We start from the raw sequence: 22,000 nt of genomic DNA, 5'->3' as shown, positions 1-22,000 counted from the left end.
CCATTTTCTTAAGCAGAGCTTTATGGCTTTTAAATCTTGGTCAGCTGATGTGGTTTCTAATAATAGGCTATTATCAGTCCCTTTTTGGATTAGAATTCTATTCTATTATCAAAACTGTCTCTGAGGGAAAAGGGGGCTTTTCTTCCCCAGGACAAGAAATCGAAGGGGAAGTATAAACAAACAAATTGTTTTTGTTCCTCTTGTTCCCCATGAGATCAAAAGTCCCTGCCAACCAGAAGTCTAAATCCTCCAAACCTTCCTGGAAACCAGGATCTTCTTGGTCTAAAAAGAAACGGACCAAAAAGCCCAACTCAAATCAGAAATCTGCATGAGCATAAGATCTCCATGGGAACAGTTTCATCGGACTCATGTTCCATAGGATCCTGTAAAGGTGGGCACATTTGTTTGATGTGTTTAAGACTTAGATGATATGGGAGTGATCCAACCTGTTTTAATATCTAACCAGGGTCAGAGTATCTACTCCCATCTCTTCATTGTCCCAAAGAAGGAAAGCACTTATCGTCCTGTTCTGAACAAATTTGTTCGGGTACTCTCTTTCAAAATGAAAATGATCTGTATCATCTTGCCTCTTATTCAGGAGGGTCAATTTATGACAATTAAAGATTTAAAGGATGCATTTTTAAATTCACAAGGATCATTTCCAGTTTCTAAGGTTTGCTTTTCTTAACAAGCATTTACACTTGTCACTGCCCCTTGCATCACAAAGGTTTTAGGCTCTCTTAGCAGTGAACAGAGCTCAGGAAATCTATTTCTCCTTATTTGGATGATATCTTGGCCCAAGCTCAGTCTCTTTCTTGGGCTACTGCTCAAACTAACAGAATAGTATATTTCCTTCAGGAACATGGATGGGAAATCAATGTCCCCAAAAGTTCATGATCAGCCACAAGGGTGTTTTTTCTGGGTGTGATAATAGACTCGGTTCTTATTTTTCACAGAACTTCACAGAACCAAACTTCTGACTACCTGTATTTTCCTGCAGATGGCTCATTCTCCATCTGAAGCAAAATATATCTAAGTAGCGGGGCTTTTTTTTTGTTTGTTTTTTAAGTTTTAAATGTTTTTATTGAAATAAATTACCATGCAGGTTTTATGGTAACAGCTTCAAATGCCATACCTTTTGCTTGCTTTCATCTTTGTCCACTCCAATTTTCCATGCTTCAACAGTGGTCAAAGAATTGTTTCCATCTGGAACAGCACATAGAGCTCACTCAAACAATCTCTGTCATGGTGGAGGGAAAGTCCCTATTTAAACCTTTTGTAGCTTCTTTTCTTTGGCCTATTTGGACTGTTGTCACTACGGACGGAAGTCTGATGGGTTGGGGCACTGTTTGGGAGTCTGGAAGGGTGCAGGGAGTATGGGCCCCTCTGGAGGCGAGGTTACCTATCAATATCCTAGAACTTTGTGCGATTCTTCTGGCCCTGACGATCAAAAGTGCCACGTGGTGGCAAAATATTTTAAGGGAACCACCGTTATGTTGAGCGAGCCTATCTGAATATTCCAAGCTCCGACATAGCGGCATCACCGAGAGGCGTTTACTATACATGACAACCAGCATCTCCGACCATATTGGCGATGTATAGTAAAGGATCCCTTGAATAGAAATGCCATCTGCCTAACCACTAATCCTAATACCCCTAAACTGAAGTACCCCACAATCGCAAACTAACACTAAACTAATAAAGATCTAAACCACCACATACCCACCGCAAATACTATCCTATTAACCCCTAAACTGCCACATACCCACCACAAGTATCTATTAACCCCTGTGCCGCCATATACCCACCACATGTATCTAATAACCCCTATGCCTCCACATACTCACCGCAAGTCGCTAACTATAAACCCCTATGCTATTTTATATATATATATATATATATATATATATATACACACACAGCACCAACATTTAAAAGATACAAGCTCCCTAAGTGAGATCCCTAAAAACTCAGAGAATAAGTTGTGTAGAAGGAGGGAGCACCAATCCTTGGCTAAAGTATCTAAATAAACTAGAAATGATAATTAAAAATACATTTAATATAACATATAAATATAATAGGGTACCCTATACACAGTAAAACTAATAAAAACAATAGTTAGTTAATCCACCAAATTGTCCTCAAAAATCCTCAAAAGTATGAGGAAGTGACCAATAAATAAAAATTAGTGTATCATAGTTCCAAGTGACAGATAATGTCCTAGTTAGTGTGATCTCCTTGTTGGATGTCCTCTAATAGATGTTCTGTGTGTCCAAATGAAATCCTGATGTGGGTAATAAAAAAGATGTGTCCAAAGTCCATAAAAAATAATAAAAATAAAAATATATATAATTAAAATTATATATATATATATATACACAAATGTTCACATCTTTTTCACATTTTGTACATATATATAATTTTAATTATATATATTTTTATTATTATTATTTTTTATGGACTTTGGACACATCTTTTTGATTACCCACATCAGGATTTCATTTGGACACACAGGACATCTATTAGAGGACATCGAACAAGGAGATCACACTAACTAGGACATTATCTGTCACTTGGAACTATGATACACTAATTTTTATTTAATGGTCACTTCCTCATACTTTTGAGGATTTTTGAGGACAATTTGGAGGATTGATACCTTATTATATTTATATGTTATATTAAATGTATTTTTAATTATCATTTCTAGTGTATTTAGATACTTTAGCCAAGGATTGGCTATGGAGGTGGTGAAGTAAGTTTGTGCTTGATTTTTATGATTTCTTCTATGATAATCACTTCTAAGCATTCTGAAGCCAAATTTCTCCGAGTACAGTATTTGTCAGAGGGATGTGAAGAGAGTATCGCCTATTGATTTTTTATGGTTTCCCTCGCGGGAAATCTTTTCAAGGGTTCTCTGTTGTCGGTCGTAGGGATTCATCTCCTACCTCCCTTTTCAGATAGACGATATACTCTTATATACCATTACCTCTGCTCAGTACTGGTTTGGCTATCTGCTATATGTGGATGGGTGTCTTTCGGTAAGTATGTATCATTATTTAAGACACTCTCAGCTATGGTTTGGCGCTTTATGTATTAATATAAAGTTTTAAATATATCTATTTTACTTATATTTGCCATGAGTCAGGTCTATGTGTATTTCCCTTCGCAGTCTGGCATTTTCATTATGGGAATCATGTTTAGGAAGTTTCTTACCTGGGGTATAGTCTTTTTTTTTCAATTTGACTTGTTTTTTTTTTTAAAACTTGTGGGCATATTAGGCTCGCGAGGGCGCAAAATGCTGTTATTTATTGCGTCATTCTTGGCGCAATAATTTTTTGCGCGAATGTGCGTCTGTATTGACGCAAGTTTGTAATTTCCTGCATCTTAGTTCACGCTGTTTGGCGTGAAATTGTGTTTGTTATGATGTGAGTTGCCTCATTTCCGGATGTTTGTTGGCGCAAAAAAAATGTTAAACTTCCTTTTGCGTCATACTTGGGGACAAAAAAAAAATATTTTTTATCTCCCCACTTCCTATATGCTCCTTGCCTTCTTTATGCTCAGAGGGCTATTTGCTTTTTTGTCAATTTTAGCATTTGCATTTTTTCCAATTCCCAAAACTAAGAAACTAAGAAATAAGATATTTCTGTTTAAATGTTATTTTTTCTTTTACATTTTACAAGATGTCTCAATCTGATCCTTTCTCAGAAGCTACTGTAGGAACCATGATGCCTGAACACAGTTCTACCAAAGCTAAGTGTATCTGTTGTAAGATAGTGGAGATTATATCTCCAGCTGTAGTATGTAACAGTTGTCATGATAAGCTTGTGCATGCAGAAAAGGTTTCTATTAGTGCTAGTACAATATCTGTTGTTCCTTCAACATCTAAAGTACATGATATCCCTGTTTTAAAATTTTTATTGCTGATGCGATTCAGAAGGCTATGGCTGCTATACCGCCTTCAAATAAACTTAAAAGGTCTTTTAAAACTTCTCATAATACTGATGAAATTTGTAATGACTGGCAACATACTGATATATCCAACTCTGATGAGAATCTCTCTGATTCGGAAGATCCTACTTCAGACATTGACACTGATAAATCAACTTATCTTTTTAAGATTTAGTATATTCATTATTTGTTAAAAGAAGTGTTGATAACTTTGGATATTGAGGAGTCTGGACCTCTTGATAATAAATCCAGTAAACGTTTAAATTCTGTCTATAAACCTTCTGTGATTACTCCTGATGTTTTTCCTGTTCCTGATGCTATTTCTGATGTGATTGTTAAAGAATGGTCTAAGCTTGTTACTACTTTTGTTCCTTCTTCAAGGTTTAAAAAGTTGTATCCTTTGCCAGTAGCTAAGTTAGAGTTTGGGGAAAAGTCCCTAAGGTTTATGGGGCTATTTCTACTTTTGCTAAGCATACTACTATTCCTATGGAAGATAGTACCTCTTTTAAGGATCCTTTAGATAGGAATATTGAATCTTATCTAAGGAAAGCTTATTTACATTCTGGCTATATTCTCAGACCTGCCATTTCTATGGCTGATGTTGCGGCTGCATCAACTTTTTGGTTGGATAGCTTAGCACATGGGGAAAAATATTCTGATTTGCATAGCATTGTTCGTTTGATTCAACATGCTAATCATTTTATCTGTGATGCTATTTTTGATATCATCAAGATTGATGTTGAATCTTTGTCTTTGGCTATTTTAGCTAGAAGAGCTTTATGGCTCAAATGCTGACATGGTATCTAAATCTAGGTTACTATTTCTTTCATTCTAGGGTAATAATTTGTTTGGTTCCCAGTTGGATTCTATCATTTCCAGTATTACTGGGGGGAAGGGAGTTTTTTGCCCCAAGATAAAAAGTTTAAGGGTAAATCTAAAGCTTTTAATCGGTTTCGTTCCTTTCGTCAGAATAGAGAACAGAAAACCACTACTTCCCCTAGGGACTCTGGCCCCAATTTGTGGCCATCTTGGAGTTGGAATAAATCCAAGCCTTATAAGAAACCAAAGCCAGCCCTCAATCCAGTTCTGCTGGTGGGGGGCAGATTGAAATTATTTCAAGACATTTGGGCAGGTTCCGTTCAGAATCATTGGATTCAGAATATTGTGTCTCAGGGGTATCGAATAGGTTTCAGAATAAGACCTCCTGTGAGAAGATTTTTTTCTCTCTCTCATTCCAACAAATCCCGTGAAAGCTCAGGCCTTTCTGAAGTGTGTTCTAGAGATCTAGAGCTTTAAGGGGTAATTGTACCAGTTCCACTTCTGGTAGAGGGTCTAGGTTTTTATTCAAATCTATTCATTGTCCTGGAGAAGGAAAATTCTTTTAGACCAGTTCTGGAAGTTTTTGAATATTTTGTAAGGGTCCCAAACTTCAAGATTATGACTATAAGGACTATTCTGCCTTTTGTTCAGCAAGGTCATTACATGTCCTCAATAGACTTACAGGATGCATATCTTCACATTCCGATTCATCCAGACCACTATCTGTTTCAGAGATTCTCTTTTCTAGACAAGCATTACCAATTTGTTGCTCTTCCATTTGGCCTAGCAACAGCTCCAAGAATCTTTTCGAAGGTTCTCGGTGCCCTTATATCTGTAATCGGAAAGCAGGGTATTGCGGTGTTTCCTTATTTGGACAATATCTTGGTACTGGCTCAATCTTTTCATTCAGCAGAATCTCAAACAAATCAGCTTGTGTTGTTTCTTCAAAAACATGGTTGGAGGATCAATTTACCAAAGAGTTTCTTGATTCCTCAGACAAGGGTCACCTTTTTAGGTTCCCAGATAGATTTAGTGTCCATGACTCTGTCTTTAGCAGACAAGAGACGAATGAAATTGGTTTCTGTCTGTTGAAACCTTCAGTCTCGATCATTCCCTTCAGTGGCTATGTGCATGGAAGTTTTAGGTCTCATGACTTCAGCATCGGACGCGATCCCCTTTGCCCGTTTTCATATGAGACCACTGAAGCTTTACATGCTGAATCAATGGAGCAGGGATTATACTCGGATATCACAATTGATATTCTTAAATCCCAACATTCAACTCTCTCTGTCCTGGTGGTTGGACCATCATCGGATTATTCAAGGGGCCTCTTTTGTTCATCCTTCCTGGACTGTGATTTAAATAGATGCAAGTCTCACAGGTTGGGGAGCTGTCTGGGGGTCTCAGACAGCACAAGGAGTTTGGAATCCTCAAGAGGCGAGGTTACCAATCAATATTTTAGAACTCTGTGCTATTTTCAGGGCTCTTCAGGCTTGGCCTCTATTAAAGAGAGAATCATTCATTCGTTTTCAGACAGACAATATCACAACTGTGGCATGTCAGTCATCAGGGTTGGACTTGCAGTCCTTTAGCGATGAAAGAAGAATGTGAGATACTTTCCTGGGCGGAACTCCTTAATTTCTGCGATACATATCACAGGTGTAGACAATTGGGAAGTGGATTATCTCATTCGTCAGTATTTACATCCAGGGGAGTGGTCTATCCATCCAGATGTATTTTGTCAGATTGTACAGATGTGGGGTCTTCCCGAAATAGATCTGATGGCTTCCCATCTAAACAAGAAGTTTCCCAGGTACCTAACCAGATCCAGGGATCCTCAGGCGGAGATGGTGGATGCGTTAGCAGTTCCTTGGTTTTACCAACCTGCTTACATTTTTCCGCCTCTAGTTCTTCTTCCAAGGGTGATCTCCAAGATCATAATGAACAATTGCATGTGTTCCTGATAGCAATAGCATGACCTCACAGGTTTTGGTATGCAGATCTTGTCCAGATGTCCAGTTGCCAACCTTGGCCACTTCCTTTAAGGCCAGACCTTCTGTTTCAAGGGCCATTTTTCCATCAGGGTCTCAAATTGTTAAATTTGAAGGTATGGAAATTGAACGCTTAGTGCTTAGTCATAGAGGTTTCTCTGACTCAGTGATAAATACTATGCTACAGGCTCATAAGTCTGTTTCAAGGAAGATTTATTATCTGGTTTGGAAAACCTATATTTCATGGTGTTTTTCTCATAAATTCTCTTGGCATTCTTTTAGAATTCCTAGAATTTTACAGTTTCTTCAGGATGTTTTGGATAAAGGTTTGTCTGCAAGTACTTTGAAGTGACAAATCTCTGCTCTTTCTGTTTTATTTCATAAACTTATTTGCTAAACTTCCTGATATTCACTTTTTTGTTCAGGCTTTGGTTCGTATCAAGCCTGTTATTAAATCAATCTCTCCTCCTTGGAGTCTTAATTTGGTTTTGAAGGCTTTGCAGACTCCTCCTTTTGAGCCTATGCATTCTATGGATATTAAACTACTTTCTTGGAAAGTGTTTTCTTTTGGCTATCTCTTCAGCTAGAAGAGTTTCTGAATTGTCTTGCGAGTCACCTTTTCTGATTTTCCATCAGGATAAAGCTGTTTTGCGGACTTAGTTTAAATTTCTTCCTAAGGTTGTGAATTCTAACAACATTAGTAGAGACATTGTTGTTCCTTCTTTGTGTCCTAATCCTAAGAATGCTCTTGAAAGATCTTTACATTCTTTAGATGTTGTAAGAGTTTTGAAATACTGAAATCCTTAGTAGCTTCGATATAGTAAGACTTCTAGTCTATTTGTTGTGTGTTCTGGTTCCAGGAAAGGTCAGAAAGCCTCTGCCATTTTTTGGCATCTTGTGAATCAAAAGTTTTAACCAAGGCTTATTTGGAGGCGGGACAGTTTCAGCCTCAGAGAATTACAGCACATTCACTTCCTGGGCTTTTAAGAATGAAGCTTCAGTTGATCTGATTTGCAAAGTAGCAACTTGGTCTTCTTTGCATACTTAATTTGCTAATTTACTAAATTTTACCATTTTGATGTATTAGCTTCTTCAGAAGCAGTCTTTGGTAGAAAAGTTCTTCAGGCAGCTGTCCTAAGTTTGATTCTTCTGCTTATGTCTTTTTCTTGAAATTTTTAAGAAAAACGTATTTTGTTTGGATTTAATTTTCTTAGCGAAAATAGCTGTTATTTTATCCCTCCCTCTCTAGTGACTCTTCTGTGGTCTTCCACATCTTGGATATTTCTATCCCATACGTCACTTGCTCATGGACTCTTGCCAATTACATGAAAGAAAACCTAATTTATGTAAGAACTTACCTGATAAATCCATTTCTTTCATATTGGCAAGAATCCATGAGGCAATTAATTTTCCAGTTCCTCTTTTTGTATTCTTTTTTACTCCTTATTTTTTCACCCCAATACTTGGCTATTCGTTAAACTGGTTTGTGGGTGTAGTGAGGGGTGTATTTATAGGCATTTTGAGGTTTGGGAAACTTTGCCCCTCCTGGTAGGATTGTATATCCCATACGTCACTAGCTCATGGACTTTTGCCAATATGAAAGAAATGAATTTATCAGGTAAGTTCTTACATAAATTATGTTTTTTCGGTGGAAACATTAACCAGATGTAGTGCCTTCATGGTGAGGTGTCCTTCTGCCGGAGATACTGAGGTGCGGAGAAAAAGAATGCGGAGTCGGGATAAAAGTGTGAATACCGGTTACTAAGCGGGAGGATGCTGTTCACGTAACGTAAACAGCTGCCGGGTGATGGCTGCTCTTGCCAGGTGAGAATTGCAGCTCCGGTTCCATGAGAGGCAGAGGGATATGGAATGTAGGTCCGGCCGCAAAATATGTCACGCCCACCTCACTATGTCACCCCACTACGGTTGTGCTAAATTTTATGACAGAGCGAGAGACACATAGAGGTGCGGGTAACGGACACTGTGACACAATCTGTTGTGCAGTAACTAAGTGTATAATAATAATAACACAGCAATGTGTAACAAAGAAAAAAAAAACAGAGAGGGATGGGGCAGCTACACTACAGAAACGGGGGGGGGGATAAATGGCGATGGTGGGACCCCACTACACTACAGAAAAAAATAAAATTTAAAAAAGAATAGAAAAAAAGGGGTTTATAGGTACTGGCAGCCAGTACCTAAGATGGCAGCAATAGAGGGGGGAGGGTTAGAGAGCTGTTTGAGTGTTTGAGCGGGGATCAGGGACAGAGGGACAGAAGGATAGGGACTGATGAATAGGGGCAGGGATAGCGAGTAGGGACAGGGATATAGAGTATGGACAGAGACAGGTGCAGAGGGATAGGGCATTCCGGGGGGGTGTAGGTCAGGGTGACATTTGTGTAAGCGGTCAGGGGAGTTAGCGAGGCGTGCTAGTGGGAGTAGCCTGCACTTTGCTTCGGACACCTTAACACAAGATCGATATGTTAGAAGCAAAACCAGGTTGCGAGGAGGGTAGCGGCTATGTTTGTTTCGATAGCTATCAGCTGTTGAGACTACATTGCCTGAGCTAGTTAGTGTAGGTGTTGGAAAACTTAGGTCCCCACAGCAATATTTGAAGTGTGCCTACATGGAAACTAATTTTAGTTTCAGTGAGCTCACTATCTGTGCCATGTAGGCACACTTTGAATAGCCCTCCCTCTGCAGCAAAATTCCAAAGAGTGGCGATGTTGATGGTGACCAGAACTGTTGATGACACAATAGTGTCCAACTCTAGGGGGCGCTTAACCAGTCAAAATTATTACTTGTATATATAAAACATCCCATTAAATTAATAGACTTATGTTAGATATATAGATTCATAGAAACACACCAAATATATAATACAAAAAAGGCAATGTGCACAGTAATACACAATGATTATTCCTATCTGAGTCTTTGCTTGAAATTCCTGTGTGTTATATAACAGTCCCAGATACAGTCCTCTGTACTGATAGACTTGTGTTACAGCAGTGGATGGATAATTGTAGTCACGGCAGCTCTTCTCCTTAAAAAAACGGCAGCAAATCCAAGGTATCTGTGAATTAAGATCACAAAAGAAGGCGCCTCCTAGTGTAATACTGCATAGGCTATCAGTGACAAGGAGTAAGCATACTTTTTATTAAAAACAATATTAAAAACCAATGGTACATTACCCAAAATAATAAAATGGTAAGTGCAACAGATTGCAAAGCGTTTCTCCGCTTAATCCTAGCTGTTTAATCAGGCATCTGTTGATAACATGGATACACTGGCTTTTAAACCTCTCCTACATACTCCCTTAATTGGATCCTCCCCCTCCCACCATTCACAGGTGTGGTAATAAGTATCACACCTGTCCTGAAAAAAATCTGTCAACCATGTTCAAAGATGCATAATACACACATATCCCATTGTATACAAATGGTTATCAGCATAAACATCACAACAAACCGATATAAATCAGAATCACAGTAATATGTTTGATCATGCAGTGTATACACAGTTCATATATGAATCCCAAAATTGCTTTCTCTATCAACACTCAAACAATATGAAAGGGCTTGAAGGTAACTTACCAGCTCTATCAATCACTCAAATCATAAAACTTTATACAGGTATATGATACATCTTTTGTTGATATACAGAATTGTGCCCCTCCTTGATGATCTGTATCAGTATCATGACCCTAGTGTTACTGGCAATATCGTTCCAAATGTTCCCTTATTTAAATTACATATTTGGACTCCTGTATATAGATCAATTCTACTATATATTAAACGTGGTAACTGATGGTATTAACCTATATGTTTTCATTTGTTTTATAATACTATTTTGATGATATAATAATTTTCCACTGTGATGTGTATGCATATATGTTATAAACTGACAGCTAAAATGTGAATGTGTGCTGTGATAAAATAAAGGTATGATCAAAACTAAGATCAATTGCACTAAAAAAATCACTACTTGCCAGTGGATCTAACCCTTATAATATATGGCGTGTAATCCTTGAATAATGTAAAGATATACCTTGATGGCGACTTGATGTATTATTAGGTTGTAATACCACCTAAGTGCTGTGGTATATCGATGCTCTGTAATATGATAGTCATAAAGGGGAGTGTAGGGGTGTGTGGCTATAGTACGTGACCTAGACCAATACAACCATTGATCTCAAAGGGTACTACCCCTAAAACAATGATGTCATCATTAGAAACTATTCAAAGATAAATTGCGATAAAGTGTTGACTAGAATCAATAACTATTATACTAATGTAGTCTAACGTGAATTACTAAAATTGATGAGATGTGCTCTCTAAACAAAGGGGAACATAATATAATGATATACCTTGATGGCTACTTTGTATGTTATTAAAAAGTGATCCCAAAAGAGTCATAAGGGGGAGTGTTAGGGGGTGAGGATGACGTGCGTACATCCTAATCTATGTGCTAACGATCTACATGTGTAATACACCTAAAACAGACATGTCTTCTATAGAACATACTAATGAATTATACTATGGTAAATTAACTGGAGACACTAATGATATGTGGCTAATTATATCTAAGAGGAGTGTTTAAAATATTAAAATAATCAGAGAGTGTCATAAAGAAGTGTTAACTAAAATAAGTACAAATTGTGACATATATATATGTGTGTACATGACATGACGAACTAGTGACGGCTAAGATATTAACTTAATCTAAAACAGGGGAAAACGCTGACTTAACCAATCACAATAACCACACAAAGGTGGAGGGTGTGACTATATAATAAAGGTGTCCAATAGGTGTACATATAATTCATGTATACTTAAAGAACATTACAACCATTAAAATGTAAAATAAACAAGCTATAGTAAGTGATACTAATTACATACTATGTGTAATCGTGACATGTCATGATAGACTACACCTTTATGTGAATGTGAGTGGGATGACAATGAGTCAGATGACCAAGGGGGAATACAAAATACTTAAAATGCCTAAACCTCCTAGTCATAATAGGTCCCCCCAAATACCATTCAAAAGCTTAAGATAATAAATTTATGTTTTTACTGAAATGCCGCCATGTCTATATTTTCATTTAAACCCTCTGGAAAAAGACTTCCAAATTTAAAGATTCAGAACGTCTCTCTTTGACGGAGTCTGGTATATCTGTTTACCCCTTTAAGGGGTGGAATACTTTCCAGAGGGGTTATCTGAAATTGGCAATGGGCTTCTGTTTGGCATGTGTTATGGTGTCTAGAAACACTATGCTTTTTACTATTTCTGGTGATGTTCCTATGGTGTTCACCCCATCTTCTTCTGATCTTCCTAATGGTACGCCCTAAATATTGGATTCCACATTTACAGGTAAGTACATATATTACAAAAGTGGAACTGCAATCTAGCTTTCCTCTGATGGGGAATCGACATCCTGTAGCATAGGAAGTTACTTCTTGTGCCCCATGTGATATAAACTTGCACATATTACATCTTTTGATATTGTGCCTATAGGCACCATTTGTATTATTTTTTTTTCTCTTTGGATCTACTTGAAATAGTTCTTTTGTTCATTACTATTTTACTAGGTGCAAGCTTTTGTTTTAAAGTGGGTGCCCGTCTAAATGTAATTTTAGGTTTATCTTCTATAATTTTTCTGAGAATCGGATCCTTTTGTAAAAGGTACCAATGTTTATTGATAATCCTTTTTATTAGTTTGTGGTTGGAATTGAAATTGGTAATAAATGACATGGTTCGTCTTTCTTTTGTCTTTTTGTTTATTGCGAGAATGAGTGTGTAGGGGATTAAGAATGAGTTCCCTATTTAAAGCCCTTGTGGTGGGTATCCTTTATCTCCAAATCTTTCTTTAAGTATTGCTGCCTGTTGATCATACGAATCTAGAGTAGAGCAATTTCTTCTAATTCTGCGAAACTGACTATACAGGATATTTCTTTTCCAACTCGTAAGATGATTACTACTGTAATTCAGAAAATTGTTGCTGTCTACCTGTTTTAAAGTAAGTGTTAGAGACAATAGAATAATTAGAGTCCCATGATAAAATTAGATCTAAGTATTCAACCGATTCTTCTTGAATATTACTGGTGAAAGATAAACCATATGTATTGTCATTCAGGTACATCACAAAGTCCTCAGCTGATTCCGTTGACCCATTGCAGACAAAAATGAGATTGTCAATGTACCGACCATAGAAGACCAGGTATTGCCCCAGTTCTGATGGTAAATATAGGTCTCCTGTGGGTGGTGACGTCGCGCTCCCATTGACTTCTATGGGAAAGACATCACTGCTCGCCGGCATTGCTTGGACACGCCCCTTTTCTTTGAATATTTTGACAGTTGCGCTGCGATGCTGACAAGGCCATCAAAATAGTTTCCTGACGATAGTTTGAATATCGGGGCCTCTGTCTTGGGCAGAGGAAAACCACTGCACCCTACTGGCCTTTCAAATTTTTGGAGTGAACAATTGGGAAGCAGATTACCTAAGTCATCAGTCCGTCCATCCAGGGGAATGGTCTTTTCTTTAGGATGTGTTCGATCAATTAGTGCTTAGGTGGGATCTTCCAGAAATAGATCTCATGGCATCCAGATTGAACCACAAATTTCTGGTTTATTGCCCAGGTCAAGAGATCCAAGGGCTCACATGATAGATGCTCTAGTCTGCCCTTGGAACATTCGTCTGGCCTATCTATTTCCTCTGTTTTGATTCTTGCAATGACTCTTGGAAAAAGAACAAACAGGAATTGGCTTCTGTAATTCTCATAGCTTCGGCGTGGCCCTGCAGAACTTGGTATGCGGACCAATTACAGATGTAATTTCCTCATCCATGGGCTCTACCCCTAAGGAAAGATCTGCTGTCTCAAGGACCCTTTTACCATCCGGATCTTTGTTCTCTGTGACCAAATCCTTTTAACCCTAAGGAACGCCTACTTTACAGTTTGGATATCAGAGACTTCAAAGTCTCTCTTCACGCTACTAAAGACTTTAGTCAGTCTTCTAGCTTGTTTATCTACTTTTCAGGTCCCAGAAAGTTTAAAATAGCTACAGCGGTGGCCTTGGCATCATGGTTAAAACAGACTATTCATAATGCTTAATTGGTTGCGGGAAAACGGTCTCTAACTGATCATTCTACTAGATCTGTATCTAATACTTGGGCCTTTAAAAATGTCGCCTCCTTGGAACAAATTTGCAATGGGCCAACTTTGTCTTCTCTCCATACCTTTTCTAAATTTCTTTTTGATATGTATGCTTCTTTTGGTAGGAAAGTCCTTCAGGCCATAGTGTTCCGCAAATAGCAAATGCCATCATTTTGTCCCACCCATCCTTAACATAGACTCTCAGCTTGAGTATTGTATCCTACACCTTATGGACAACTTTGGGCTCTCCTCATCTTACGAAATAAAACAGAATTTATCCTTACCGATAAATGTCTTTCTTTTTTGGGATGAAGAGAGTCCATAGGACCTGCCCGCGCTTTTACTAGATAGATAATCATTTTTATTTGCACCTCTTAACCCTGCTTTCTGTCTTTCCTAACTTTTCTATCTCTCTCCTCTGCTCGGATATACGTAAACTGAGTGGGGAGAAGAGGTAGCAGAGATTAAAGCTCTTGTGAGGGTTCTTGACCTCCTTCTAGTGGCAGGAAATATGTCCCACATTTTATGGACAACTATGGACTCTCCTCATCCCGAAATAAAGACATTTTTTAATTATAAATTCTGTTTTTAGCTATAGTGTAGAAAATACCCTCCTACCTGACACTTCCCGTCCCAGCTCTCTTCCCTACCTTTACCCCCACTGGTCACTTCCATCTTAGATACTGACAGTCTGCCAGTATTAAGTTTTAGGATTTTTCTTCTTTTCTTTTTTTCTGCAGTGTAGGGGTCTCTCCACTACCTTCCCACCTCCCTGATCCCTTACAAACATCTCTCTAACCGTCCCCCCTAACTAGATGCTACCATCTTAGGTACTGGCAGCTGTCTGTCAGTACCTTATTTGTAGGTTGTTGTTGTTTGTATTTTTTTAATATTTACTATTGGGGTTTTGTTCTGTGTAGTGTAGCTGTCCCCCCTCACTCTCCCCCCTCCCCAGCAAATTATTGTCACTGAAGGTGCCCCCTCCCTTACCCCTTTTCTGTAGTTTAGCATCCTATCCCTCCCTGTCTCTTCACTCCCTTCACCCCTGGGCCGCCCACCCCTCTCCCAACCTCCCTTCCACACCTGCAGTTTTAGCTGTCAGAGTTGAGCACTGGGATTGCAGCATAAGGTAGGATGTAGCTACTACATCAACAGGGTACACTGAGCAAAGTACCCTGCAACATAGTAGCTACATCCATATTGCTTAAGGGGTTAAAAAGATCGAGCCCTGTACAGACACCCATTTAACTGTTCTTGTTGACATAATTGGTCAGTTACGAGAATACTATCAACATTATTTTATTTTTATTTTTTTATCTGTTTTCTGTATGGTTTGTTTTTTGTTATGACAGGTTTCTTGCTCAGTTTTATACTTATGCTGTATGGAACAGAGGAAAACATGATGGCCAGGAAAGTCCAAAACTCAGTGATTAGTCAGTGTATGAGCCGAGACATCAATGGGATGTGCCAAGGTATGTGATATACTTTTCTTCTTAAACAATGTTACTTTATTTTATTCTTATGTCCCTTTATTCCTAGAGTGCGAGACTCCATTTCATGCCGTTGGACACCTCTGCCTTTCCTACTGCCCTCCCAAATACTTCAAGGCCAAGCGGAAGGTTGCAGCAGTAGAAGGAGAGACCAACAGTACTCATTTTGTTCATGTCTGTGCCTTGTGCCATCCATCCTGTTACACATGCTGGGGGCCCTCTGCTAATAACTGTACCACCTGTCCCCCATTTTCTACTTATGATGAGAAGGAACGATCCTGTTTAGAGCCTCAATACCCAGGAACAGAACTCACTAATGCTTCCCCCAGCCTTGTTTACAGAGTTGCTGCTGTGGCAGCTGCAGTAATAGGTGCTCCTTTTGCCATCTTTTGTATTGTCTGTGCCCTCTCCTGGTTACTAAATAGAAGGAACATGTACAGCAGCCTGTGCCCTCTGCAGGTTCAGTCTTCCAATGCTGAGATGCATAACATGCCCCAGGGGAGTGCAGATGAGGGTGCTAAGCAAGTACATAAGTCTCATGCATTCCTTAAATATCAGAAAGGAGGTGAAAGTAATTATTTAAAGGAAGAGCCCTGAGAAGGCAAATTTGCTCATACTACTTGTTCAGTTATCACTGATTCCCATCACTGGACCTGTCATGACTTTTCATGGAGTATGTCACAGAAAAGAACAATCTGTATTTTTAATGGCCAGTTTCTCCCAAGCTGAGTGAAAACAGCTACTTACTGGACTGTGATTTATTGTGTATAATAAAATACCTCTGTATTCACTCTGGTGTTCGGGTTTGTGCATGGTGTATGATTAAAGAGTCAAGTCAAAATTAAACTTCTATGATTCAGACAGGGCATGCAATTTTAAACAACGTTCCAGCTTACTTTACAAACTTGCTTTGTTTTCTTTTTTATTATTTGTTAAAAGCTAAACCTAGGTAGGCGCAAACTATTTTCTAAGCCGTTGAAGGCCACCTTTTATGTCAGTGCATTTTGAAAGTTTTTCACAGTTAGACACTGCTAGTTCATGTGTGTTATGTAGATAACATTGTGCTCACTCCTGTGAAGTTATTTTTGAGTCAGCACTGAGTGGCTAAAATGCAAGTCTGTCAAAAGAACAGAGATGAGGGGGCAGTCTGTAAAGGCTTAGATACAAGGTAATCAGAGGTAAAACCTTTTATTCATATAACATTGTTGGTTATGCAAAGAGAGTAATAAAGGGATTATCTATATTTTTAAACAATAACATTTTTCAAGTTGACTGTCCCTTTAACATATATATAAAAATAGGTAAGAACTGTCTTCATAAATCACAAGGTGCTACTTCCTGTTTATTTCATGTTTAGAGCCATAGCAGAGCAGATGTTGCAGGATTATAGGCTTGACCACCTTTTACAGATGCAGTTATTATTATGGATGAAGGCAAGTGGTCCCAGTGATATGCCATACAATTTGTATGCTAATATATAATAATGGGAAATGGATAGCATTCTGTTGGTCTATATAACATAAATGTATGTGACTGTTCAGTGCCTTTATTGTTCAGTTGTTCCACAGAAGCAACCACAATCCTGGTAGTTATACGGATTGTGATTATAGATTTTTTTTTTCTCTCACTTCCAGTTAGAGGGGTTGTGCTCAAAAATAACATTCTCGGGCAATCCAAAATATTTTTTGTAGAGGTGTCTGGTTTTCTCTGAAGCCCATTTGTTTCTAGTTACACTTTAATAAATATCAAAATTATAAAAAAAAAAAAAAAAGAGGTGGTAAACTTTAACCCATCACAAGTGCATGAGAGGAAAGATAAAATTCTCTATGGCAAAAAAAAAAAAAAGAGTTCAGCACCTTTCTTGTAGAAACACATGTTCTTCCACAATTTAGCCTCAAATCTTGCATGTAAAGGAGGAAGATAACCATATCCCTGTATAAAAGTCTTTCAGTATTCATATGTTCAGGACTAAAGGTATGATTTTACTATGAGGCAGAATTCTCATTTGCTTTAACTTTCTATATTTCCCTCCAGAGAAAAGATGATACCAATAGTTAAAGGGACAGTCTACACAAAAATTGTTATTGTTTAAAAAGATGGATAATGACTTTACTACCCATTCCCCAGCTTTGCACAACCAACATTGTTATATTAATATACTTTATAACATTTAAACCTATAAATTTCTGCCTGTTTCTGAGCCACTATAGACAGCCTCTTAATCACGTTTTTTTTTTTATTTGCTTTTCACAACAGGAGATTGCTAGTTCATGTGGGCCTATAGATAATGTGTTAAAGCCCGAGAAGTTATTTAAGAGTTAGCACAACACAATACTAAATGCAAGTCAATAGATAATAATCACAGTCATGTGATCAGGGGACTGTCAGAAGATGCTTAGATACAAGGTAATCACAGAGGTAAAAAGTATAGTAAGATAACTGTGTTGGTTATGCAAAAACTGGGTAATAAAGGCATTATCTATCTTTTAAAACAATAAAAATTCTATTGTAGACTTTCCCTTTAAAATAAATAAGATAGGGACAATCTTCTGTGTACACAAGACTCTTCTTTCCAAGCCAACAGGAGAGGCTGTTTTTACCGCTTTGGTAATAAGACTTGGAGATTACTCACAAATATTTAGTAGAGGCTAAATCCTCAAACAATACCTCATACATCAATAATGCAGGCATTTTGAATGAATTTCTACAAAACATATACCAGAAAAAAAAAAAAAATCTAGTGACAGACACCTTTTGGGCCCAAATACAAATGCCTACACTGTCCTCAGAACAACTAGACATGTTCAATGCACTGGTCCAAATCATGGAATTGCAGAAAAGCATGATGACAAGCAGGTAGGACAGGCAAGGCATACTAATATAGATACAATCAATAGGAATTACAATAACCAATGAATCAAAATTCCCTTTCGGGTTGCTGCCAGCCCTGGTCTCTCCAATGTTGTCAGTTTCCTTTGGCAGCAGCGGCCTAGATAGATGTATGTGACACTCCTGAGTACCTCAAGAAAAAGCATAAACTATAGTGCAATACATTTCACACAAAAGGAAAGTACTTATTTGAATACGGTGTGAAGTTCAAAACTGTTTAAAAACAAATCACAGCGCTAGCTCATTTAAACATTTTATTATAGACATTGAGAAAAAAAACCACACAGGTCTACTTTGTCAGCGGACTACAGGAAATGCATGTCAAATTCTTCCATTTTGGCTTTATCAATCCTAAACTAAAAGCAAAATGAATTCAGGGAGTGATAAATGAGTGGGCTAAATGCTCTGCACCAAACGCAGGCATAACATTCCTCTTCTAGGGATGTCCCAAGATAAACCAATTTTGGAACAAAACACAATTTTGGCTCTCTAAGATCTGCCATACACAAATACAGTGTTATTACAATGTCTTTCTCCAACATAGGTGTGTCCGGTCTACGGCGTCATCCTTACTTGTGGGATATTCTCTTCCCCAACAGGAAATGGCAAAGAGCCCAGCAAAGCTGGTCACATGATCCCTCCTAGGCTCCGCCTTCCCCAGTCATTCTCTTTGTCGTTGTACAGGCAACATCTCCACGGAGATGGCTTAGAGTTTTTTGGTGTTTAAATGTAGTTTTTATTCTTCAATCAAGAGTTTGTTATTTTAAAATAGTGCTGGTATGTACTATTTACTCTGAAACAGAAAAGAGATGAAGATTTCTGTTTGTAAGAGGAAAATGATTTTAGCAACCGTTACTAAAATCGATGGCTGTTTCCACACAGGACTGTTGAGAGGAATTAACTTCAGTTGGGGGAAACAGTGAGCAGACTTTTGCTGCTTGAGGTATGACACATTTCTAACAAGACTTGGTAATGCTGGAAGCTGTCATTTTCCCTATGGGATCCGGTAAGCCATTTTTATTAAATAAGAATAAAGGGCTTCACAAGGGCTTTAAAGACTGGTAGACATTTTTCTGGGCTAAAACGATTGATATATAAGCATTTTTAATACTTCATAGTTTTGAGGAGTTATTTTATTCTTGGGAATTATGTTAAATAACCGGCAGGCACTGTATTGGACACCTTTTTCACTGGGGGCCTTCTCTAATCATAGGCAGAGCCTCATTTTCGCGCCTCTATTGCGCAGTTGTTTTTGGGAAGCAAGACATGCAGATGCATGTGTGAGGAGCTCAGATACATAGAAAAAGCTTACTGAAGGCGTCATTTGGTATCGTATTCCCCTTTGGGCTTGGTTGGGTCTCAGCAAAGCAGATACCAGGGACTGTATAGGGGTTAAATATAAAAACGGCTCCGGTTCCGTTATTTTAAGAGTTAAAGCTTTCAAATTTGGTGTGCAATACTTTTAAGGCTTTAAGACACTGTGGTGAAATTTTGGTGAATTTTGAACAATTCCTTCATACTTTTTCACATTTTCAGTAATAAAGTGTGTTCAGTTTAAAATTTAAAGTGACAGTAACGGTTTTATTTTAAAACGTTTTTTGTACTTTGTTATCAAGTTTATGCCTGTTTAACATGTCTGAACTATCAGATAGACTATGTTCTGTATGTGGGGAAGCCAAGGTTCCTTCTCATTTAAATAGATGTGATTTATGTGACACAAAATTTAGAGAAAATGATGCCCAAGATGATTCCTCAAGTGAGGGGAGTAAGCATGGTCATCCCCTCCTTCGTCTACGCCAGTCTTGCCCACACAGGAGGCCCCTAGTACATCTAGTGCGCCAATACTCCTTACTATGCAACAATTAACGGCTGTAATGGATAATTCTATCAAAAACATTTTAGCCAAAATGCCCACTTATCAGCGAAAGCGCGACTGCTCTGTTTTAGAAAATACTGAAGAGCATGAGGACGCTGATGATATTGGTTCTGAAGTGCCCCTACACCAGTCTGAGGGGGCCAGGGAGGTTTTGTCTGAGGGAGAAATTTCAGATTCAGGGAAAATTTCTCAACAAGCTGAACCTGATGTGATTACATTCAAATTTAAATTGGAACATCTCCGCGCTCTGCTTAAGGAGGTGTTATCTACTCTGGATGATTGTGAGAATTTGGTCATTCCAGAGAAATTATGTAAGATGGACAAGTTCCTAGAGGTCCCGGGGCCCCCCGAAGCTTTTCCTATACCCAAGCGGGTGGCGGACATTGTAAACAAAGAATGGGAAAGGCCCGGCATACCTTTTGTCCCTCCCCCTATATTTAAGAAATTGTTTCCTATGGTCGACCCCAGAAAGGACTTATGGCAGACAGTCCCCAAGGTCGAGGGGGCGGTTTCTACTCTAAACAAACGCACTACTATCCCTATAGAAGATAGTTGTGCTTTCAAAGATCCTATGGATAAAAAATTAGAGGGTTTGCTTAAAAAGATGTTTGTTCAGCAAGGTTACCTTCTACAACCAATTTCATGCATGGTTCCTGTCACTACAGCAGCGTGTTTCTGGTTCGATGAACTAGAAAAGTCGCTCAATAAAGATTCTTCTTATGAGGAGATTATGGACAGAATTCATGCTCTCAAATTGGCTAACTCTTTTACTTTAGACGCCACTTTGCAATTGGCTAGATTAGCGGCGAAAAATTCAGGGTTTGCTATTGTGGCGCGCAGAGCGCTTTGGCTAAAATCTTGGTCAGCGGATGCGTCTTCCAAGAACAAATTGCTTAACATACCTTTCAAGGGGAAAACGCTGTTTGGCCCTGACTTGAAAGAGATTATTTCTGATATCACTGGGGGTAAGGGCCATGCCCTTCCTCAGGATAGGTCTTTCAAGGCTAAAAATAAACCAAATTTTCGTCCCTTTCGCAGAAACGGAACAGCCCCAAGTGCTACATCCTCTAAGCAAGAGGGTAATACTTCTCAAACCAAGCCAGCCTGGAGGCCAATGCAAGGCTGGAACAAAGGTAAGCAGGCCAAGAAACCTGCCACTGCTACCAAGACAGCATGAGATGTTGGCCCCCGATCCGGGACCGGATCTGGTGGGGGGCAGACTTTCTCTCTTCGCTCAGGCTTGGGCAAGAGATGTTCTGGATCCTTGGGCGCTAGAAATAGTCTCCCAAGGTTATCTTCTGGAATTCAAGGAGCTACCCCCAAGGGGGAGGTTCCACAGGTCTCAATTGTCTTCAGACCACATAAAAAGACAGGCATTCTTACATTGTGTAGAAGACCTGTTAAAAATGGGAGTGATTCATCCTGTTCCATTAGGAGAACAAGGGATGGGTTTCTACTCCAATCTGTTCATAGTTCCCAAAAAAGAGGGAACATTCAGACCAATCTTAGATCTCAAGATCCTAAACAAGTTTCTCAAGGTTCCATCGTTCAAAATGGAAACCATTCGGACAATTCTTCCTTCCATCCAGGAAGGTCAATTCATGACCACGGTGGATTTAAAGGATGCGTATCTACATATTCCTATCCACAAGGAACATCATCGGTTCCTAAGGTTCGCCTTTCTGGACAAGCATTACCAGTTTGTGGCACTTCCATTCGGATTAGCCACTGCTCCAAGAATTTTCACAAAGGTACTAGGGTCCCTTCTAGCGGTGCTACGACCAAGGGGCATTGCAGTAGTACCTTACTTGGATGACATACTGATTCAAG

At 38.7% G+C, this 22,000-nt stretch overlaps 1 protein-coding gene across 1 annotated transcript in view; it reads left to right on the top strand.

Annotated features, from left to right (window-relative positions):
• PCSK4 (proprotein convertase subtilisin/kexin type 4) overlaps positions 1-22,000 on the top strand; it is a 277,432-nt gene that overhangs the window by 240,319 nt on the left and 15,113 nt on the right. The window contains exons 15-16 of the mRNA XM_053700025.1: positions 15,268-15,387; positions 15,455-15,926. Coding sequence (XP_053556000.1) covers positions 15,268-15,387; positions 15,455-15,926 — 592 coding nt within the window. The remainder of the gene's footprint in view (positions 1-15,267; positions 15,388-15,454; positions 15,927-22,000) is intronic.

Source organism: Bombina bombina, chromosome 2 (assembly GCF_027579735.1).
Source record: "Bombina bombina isolate aBomBom1 chromosome 2, aBomBom1.pri, whole genome shotgun sequence".
Lineage (NCBI taxonomy): Eukaryota > Metazoa > Chordata > Amphibia > Anura > Bombinatoridae > Bombina > Bombina bombina.
Note: the sequence above shows the minus strand (reverse complement) of the source record. Positions and strands in the feature narration are given on the sequence as shown.